Below are 7,535 nucleotides of genomic sequence, written 5' to 3' on the forward strand. Positions count from 1 at the left end.
AAGGAAGGAAGGAAGGAAGGAAGGAAGGAAGGAAGGAAGGAAGGAAGGAAGGAAGGGAGGGAAAAGAAAAGGAATCCAGCTGAGCATGAAACAGTGAGTGAGCTCTGATCTCTGCTCCAGTTCCTGAAGTTCTTGCTGTGACATCCCTCAGTGTTGGACTGTGACTAGAAGGATCAACCAAACAACCCCTTTTTCCTCAAGCTGCCTTTTGTCAGAATGTTTTATCACAGCAACATAAACCAACAAACATCCTCTTAAAAACTGTGTGAAATGAGTAACAGGTGATAGTTACCTAAGTTATTATATATTATATACATATGACTAAGTTCCATTTTTCTCATTATCCAAATAATCTTTACACTATATGTCTTAGGGTTTCCATTGCTGAGATAAAACACCATGACCAAAACAACTTGGGCACGAAGTGATTTATTTCATCTTACAGCTACCAGGTCACATCCCTTTGTTGAGAGAAGTCTAGGTAGGAACCTGAAGCAGGAACTGAAGCAGAGGCTATGTAGTAATATTATTTATTGGATATCTACCCAGAGTTTGTCCAACCTACTTTCTTATACATCCCAGAACCACATGCCCAGGTGTGGTGCTACCCACAGTGAGCTAGGCCATCCCACATCAACCACTAATATCCTACATATTAATAGTATCAACATAATGTCCTGCATACTTGCCTACAAGCAACCTGTCAGAAGCATTTCTTCATCTGAGGTTCTTTTTCCCAGATAACACTAGCCTATGTCAAGCTGACAAATAACTAAGCATCACACTATAGAAAACTAAAATAAATAGACTCTCACAATGTCTGTGATGTTCCATCACATGATTTCTAAAATGTGAAAATTCTTTGCAGCTAAATGATTTCTAAGACTGCTCTGCCAAGCAGGAAGTACATCATCACTGTGCAAAAATGAGTTATACTGCTGAGCAATTTAGATGATGTTCTTATATTTAAAAACATAGTGATATTTCTTCAAAACATACGGCTTTATGAACATGAATTGATATGATGAAATTGGAATTGAATATATTACATAACTTTTATGTATTTATCAATATACATAGACCTAGACATAAATAAGCAATACCAATATATTATGAAAAGTACGGGGTATTATATTGCTGAGGTACATATTGCAGTGGGCACCAGATTTTCCTTGAAGATATACATAAATATTTAGTGGGTTTGGAGTTAAGTATTATTTTGTTGACAGCTGTTTCTGAGACCATGGAAGAAGAAATTGAGGAAAAGTAAAAAGAAAGAGAAAACATAAATTTGATCCTCTGGTTTTGCCTTCATAAAAGTTTTAAGTTAAGCTTGTGTGTGTGTGTGTACATGTGCCATAATGCATGTGTAATGATCAGTCCATAAGGAGTTTGTTTTCTCCTATGACGGTAGTCATAGGGCTCACAATCATGCCCTCAGTCTGGGTAGCAGGTATCTTTACCTGGTGAGCCATCTCTCTTTGCCCATAAACGTGCCTTTTTAGTTTTTTTATCCGTTTAAAGAACTTCATTTTGTAATCTTTTAAAATGTTTCCCAAACCTACCAGCACATTGGAACCAAGTATCAATATTCAAATAAAACTGTTATATCTAATCCACCTCAAAAACTATAACATTGGTTTGGAACATATTTAAGCTTGGGAATTTTATAGGACCTCTCTGTGATTATAATTTGCAAACAGTTGCTAGAGCTCAGAAAACAATTTTGCCTTTCAGAGTACTCTAATATAAAGAGCATGAATACCTTAGAAACAAGGTGTCTTTTCCCTTCCTTCCTGTCTGTTATTCTTTATTTCCCACCAAAGCAAAATGGCAAAAGCCCAAGTAATGATAAAATCTAGTTCACTTGTGGCATTTGAGTGAGTATTGTCAACATAGTATCGGGTGGGTGGCACAGTTTGATGAAGTTTAAGCGGTGCAGCATTTCTGGAAGAAATTACTGCACGAGGAATGGACTCCCAAGAGTTGAAACCTCATATCACTTCCAGTTCACTCTGCTTTGCTTTGTGCTTGAAGTTCAAGATGAAATATTAGTTTCCTGTTCCTGCTGCCATGCCTACTGTCAGCTGACATGCTGCCCCACCATTATGGTTTCCAACCCTATGGACACATAAATAAAAATAAACTCTCTTTAAGTTGCCTTCATCATGGTATTTTTTGTTTAATTATTTTTATTTTTATTAATGACAGTTTATTCACTTTGTATCCCTACTGTACCTCCCCCATCCCAATCCTATCCTCCCTCTTCCCCACTCATGTCCCTCTCCCAGTCCACTCATAAGGAAGGTCCTATTCCCCTTCCCTCTGACCCTAGTCTATCAGGTCTCATCAGGACTGGCTGCATTATCTTCTGTGGCCTGGTAAAGATGCTCCCCCCTCAGAGGGAGGTGATCAATCAGTTCATGTCAGAGACAGTCCCTGTCCCCATTACTATGGAGGACACTTGGACACCAAACTTCCATAGGCTACCTCTGTGCAGGCGTTCCAGGACATCTTCACAAGTGGTCCTTGGCTGGAGTATCAGTTTCAGAAAAGACCCCTGTGCCCAGAATTTTTAGATCTGTTGCTGTCCTTGTGGAGCTCCTGTCCTCTCCCTGTCTTTCTATCTCCCCCTTCTTTCATAAGATTCCCTGCACTCTGCCCAAAGTTTGGTTATGAGTCTCTGCCTCGATACCCTGCAAGGCAGAGCCTTTCAGAGGCTCTCTGTGGTAGCTCCTGTCCTGTTCCCTGTTTCTCCCTCCTCCAATATCTATCCTCTTTGCCTTTCTGAATGGGGATTGAGCATCTTAACCAGAGTCCTCCTTCCTCTGGCTTCCTTAGGTTTACAGATTTTAGTATGTTTATCCTATATTCTATGTCTAATATCCACTTATGAGCGAGTATATATCCTGTTTGTCTTTCTGCTTCTGGGATACCACACTCAGGATAATCTTTTCCAGTTCCCACCATTTACCTGCAAATTTCATGATTTCCTTGCTTTTTATTGCTGGGTAATATTCCATTGTGTAGATGTAACAATTTCTGTATCCATTCCTCAACTCATCATGGTGTTTTATCACAGCAATAGAAAAGTAATTAATATATCCCCTCTTCTCCAAAACAAAGTATAAAATGTATACTTACTCACCTTTGTCTGTCTTTCTTTGAAATGAAATCCCCTCATCTACCATGCTCAGTAATAAAAGACCCTCCATCCACAAAGGGCCCATACTGCCTGGGAAGGAGTGCCATGCACAGGTTTAGAACACTTTAAACAGTATGATGTTACCAAATCGCTCCATCTTGTTCCTTTGCTCTTATTTTGGATATTATACATTTAACCCTCTTTTGACCTAAATTTCTACATAACGTGCAGTTTTTGTGAAAGCTAAGCATAAAATGAGACAATTCTCTCCAATTCTTGGGCATTCGTTCATCTTGCATAGTCACATAAAACTGAAAAATGAATGTCATGTTTCTCTTTAGTTTGTCTTTTCCTACAGGTATGTTGTTATGAGGGCCAAGAAAGGCATCACACCTTTTCCCCCAACACAAGTTTCTTTTATATTTTAAGCTCATTTTTCATTTATATGCCTGTGTCTAAGAGAAATATCCCTAGTCATCCCATATCTAAAACAGAGCACTGCAGAAGAGCCTAAAACAAACTAGAGAAAGTAAATATAGGTATATATTATTATAAAACAAGGCAGAATTTTAAAAACCATGGCAAAGTGGACAACTAGTTAGCAAGTCTAACAACTCTAGCTTCTTTATTGCAGAGGTATAAAGAAGAGGCATGGTGTCATTCTTCTGCTTCTATACTTCAAGTGTACAAACGAGTGTCCAGCCAGGTGTAAGACTAAGAAATGTACAGACTTTTAGTATTCTCCTCTTGATATTCAATGGGGATTACACAACTCAAGAATACAATTCTGTATAGCTCCTAAGTAATCTTTAACTTTCATCCAGTTAAAGTTTGTACAATGACTTTGCATAATACACACATGAAATAATTAGTGAAGATGGTTCTTAATTTAAAGGCTGTTAAACAGCTTGTAGACATCTGGTAACAAGCTGAAATGGGTCATTCAAAATTTATCTAACTAAATTAAGGGGGAAAAATGTTTCTCCTCCCAGGTTGGCATGTCACAAGATAACTAAACCGACTTAGTAGGCTTGCCTGGGAATCCTTAGCTGTCAGTGGTGAATATGCAAAGGGCCAGCAAATTAAATCAACCTGCCAAACTGTCAATTTCAAGCCTCATGACTGCATGAAAATAGCATCACTGGAAGAAATCAAGCATTGCCTTCTTTTGGGTTTCCTGGCACCTATTCAAATACTCATGCAGTGGTGGCTAATTTTGCATGCAAATTTCAGTCAATAAGCTCAGAACAAGACCTCCCAAGATATTTCAAAGGCTCTGACAGTATTTTTTCTGAATACCAAATCGACAGTAGTTGAAATTCAATCTCCATTTGTCAGTGCTTTACATATGCACACTGTCCCCACCATAGAGCTAAGTTAATGAGAGCCTTACCTGCTTTCACTCACATCCTCCCAGCCGTCCTTGCTGAGGTCCTCAACATGGCTCATAACCTTGATGGAGTGATTGAGAACAGTGTGGTGGCGACCCACAGCGCACATTTTCTTGGCAGCTCTAAATTTCACCTTGGTAGTGGTTGTCTTGCAGTCATACTGCTGGGCTCTCACATTTGTGGTGGCCACCTCAGTTTTAGCTTTGTCTGTTGGGTGGTGCTCTTCCCCCTCTGGACTCTCCACCTCTTCATTTTTATTTGTCAAAGCCTTAGTCTCTGCCACTTGTCTCCTCAGGGTAGTGACTTCCTTCTCCAGATCAGTGATTTTTATTTTAAGTTCACTCTTGTCGTCTTCCACATCTTTACTCACCTGCAGTAGGCGCTCCAGCTCCTTCTCTCTCACCTCTGAATCTTCTTGATAGTGTTTTAAGTGAGATTTCAGGTAATCGTTTTCTTTCTTTAAGTTTTTATTCTCTTCTTTTAACGTTCTTGACTTTTTCTCAAAAGATTTTAACCGATTTTCCAACTCAATGACCTAAGCAAAAAAGTCTAATTTACTCCTTTAAAATTTAAAACCATAACCTACTTAATTTTTAATTATCATTTCTAACTGATGAAAGTTACATTTAGAACAAGGACAAAATGAATCTATGGCACTTAATTCCTAAATAATTCTAAGGTGATGAAGATGGATACATTCAGAAATGCAATAATGCATCTGCTGAATAAGGGACAGATGGTAAAAGTTAAAAGCCTATGCAAAGTGATACAAAACTAAGGATGTCAATGAGCTGCAGAGTTGTCTAAGATTGGAAGTACTTTGGTTATAAAGTCCCTCTGTGCAAAGAAATATTTTCAGAGAAAAGCTGTTTATAGAGTAGACGTAAAGTAGGCTTATGGAGAAACTAATAGTAAATTGCATTTCTTTAACCCTTGACTACTACATTAAAAATTAAAGACAAAATAAATAACCTGCAACAGTTTTACTTCTACATTAGAAAAGTACTACTTTGTCGTGTGATTCTTATTTCATATAATATTTTTTCAATAAATAATGTTCAATAATCTAAAAGTACAAGAATTTGAAGGTTGCTTGTAAATAAAGCATTTCCATTTTTCAATAAATTGCTCCTATTGTAGGATATAGCTATGGTCAAATACATTCCAGGCCCTAGGTGTCAACAGCCATGGAGAGACAAATACTTGTATACCTTAAAGTAATATATGATACTATAAGAATGTCGTGAATGAACAAGAAGGACAGAATTATTTTAACTCTTACAAAAAAAGGTCTGGATTTAGAACTTGAATAATTAAAAAAAACTGTTATTTGTAAAATAACATTTTACTAGTTTTCAAAATAGTTTCATAAGTATAATTTAAACAGAAACTCATAAACTGCTTTTACAAAGAAGCCCTAACTCTTCATTTGAGCCCACAAGACAACTAAATGCAGATGAACTGGGCATGTATGTCTTTGATTTGTACCTGTATGCTGGCTCAAGAAACAAAGATGAGTATATCTCTACCCTTACCTACTGAACTATCTTGAATTCCACAAGATCCAGAGGGTCAAACAATTGTACACCTCCAAATGAGGATAGTTATCCATGAGGTCAAGAGGCTGTATTTTCAGAGAGTAACAGATTAACAATTTAACACCTTGATGATGGCTCTAAACTGAGATAATAATGGGCAGGACTATACCTTGACCAAGATTGAGTAGTTCACACCTCTATTTTAAACTAACCCTAAAATGCATTTCCACATATATACTATGGACTATAGGGGGAAGCTGTCACTGAAGCCCCTTGTTTGTTTCTTTTCATAATGCGTCTTTGGGGCAAGAGTGATAGATAGCCAGCTTAGTCAGTAAAGCACTCACCTCCAGTGTGAGGATCTGAGTTTGAACTTAATACAAAAACCCATGGTATTCTAGAGCTTGGAATGCAGGAACACATTGAGAAGCTACCCTAGCCTACTTGATGGGTACGTTAATTTTAGGCCAGTTAAAAGACCCTGTCTCAAAAATCAGGAAAAAAGAATAAAAGAAAGGAGGGAGGGAGGGAGGGAGGGAGGGAAGGAAGGAAGGAAAAAGGAAGGAGTGAAGAAATGAAGAACTAAAGAAGGAAGGAAGGAGAGAGAAATGGTGGATTGTGCCTGAGGTGGTCTCAAACCTCCACAAGTATGCATATGCACACACCCCACCACACACATAGGAATCCAGACATTCAAGAGGGAAATTTCAGAGACAGCCCCTGCTCCCCTTACTAGGACCCCACTTGGAGACCGAGTCTATGGGCTACATCTGAGCCAGGTTTTTAGGTTCTCTCCATGTATTGTCCTTGGTTGGGGTATCAGTCTCTGCAGGGGTCCCGGGCTCAGTTTTGGTTTTTTGTTTGTTTGTTTGTTTTCTCTTTTGGAGCACCTGTCCCTTCCAGGTCTTTCTATCTCCACCTTCTTTCAAAAGATTCCCTTGCACTCTTTCCAAAGTCTGGCTATGAGTCTCAGCCTCTGCTTTGATACCTCGATCAGTAGAGACTTTTGGAGGGTAGCCTTGCCAGGCCACAGAGGAAGACAATGCAACTAGTCCTGATGAGATCTGATAGGCTAGGGTCAAATAGAAGGGAAGGAGGACCTCACCTGTCAGTAGACTAGGGGAGGGGCATAGTGGAAGAAGAGGGAGGGAGGGTGGGATAGGGAGGAGATGAGGGAGGGGGACATAGCCGAGATACAAATTGAATACATTGTAATAAATGATAATAATAAAAAATATTAACATAAAAGAAAGAACATTACTCCTCACAAAACAAAGAAGGAAATTTCAATGGGCCTGATGTTGGAGGCTCTTGAACTTAGCTGTTCAGGACATGAAGGACAGAAAACTGTAAGCCCGTGGTCAACCTGGACTACAGAATGAGGTAAAACCCAGCCTGTACAACTTAAAAGACCCTATCTATCTATCTATCTATCTATCTATCTATCTATCTATCTATCTA

At 38.7% G+C, this 7,535-nt stretch overlaps 1 protein-coding gene across 2 annotated transcripts in view; it reads right to left on the bottom strand.

Annotated features, from left to right (window-relative positions):
* Nucleotides 1-7,535, bottom strand: part of Cntln (centlein) — a 292,210-nt gene that overhangs the window by 97,150 nt on the left and 187,525 nt on the right. For both annotated transcript variants that reach the window (XM_055629436.1, XM_055629442.1), the window contains exon 15: nucleotides 4,539-5,071. In XM_055629436.1, coding sequence (XP_055485411.1) covers nucleotides 4,539-5,071 — 533 coding nt within the window. The remainder of the gene's footprint in view (nucleotides 1-4,538; nucleotides 5,072-7,535) is intronic.

Source organism: Psammomys obesus, unplaced genomic scaffold, assembly GCF_907164565.1.
Source record: "Psammomys obesus unplaced genomic scaffold, mPsaObe1.curated_primary_1811, whole genome shotgun sequence".
Lineage (NCBI taxonomy): Eukaryota > Metazoa > Chordata > Mammalia > Rodentia > Muridae > Psammomys > Psammomys obesus.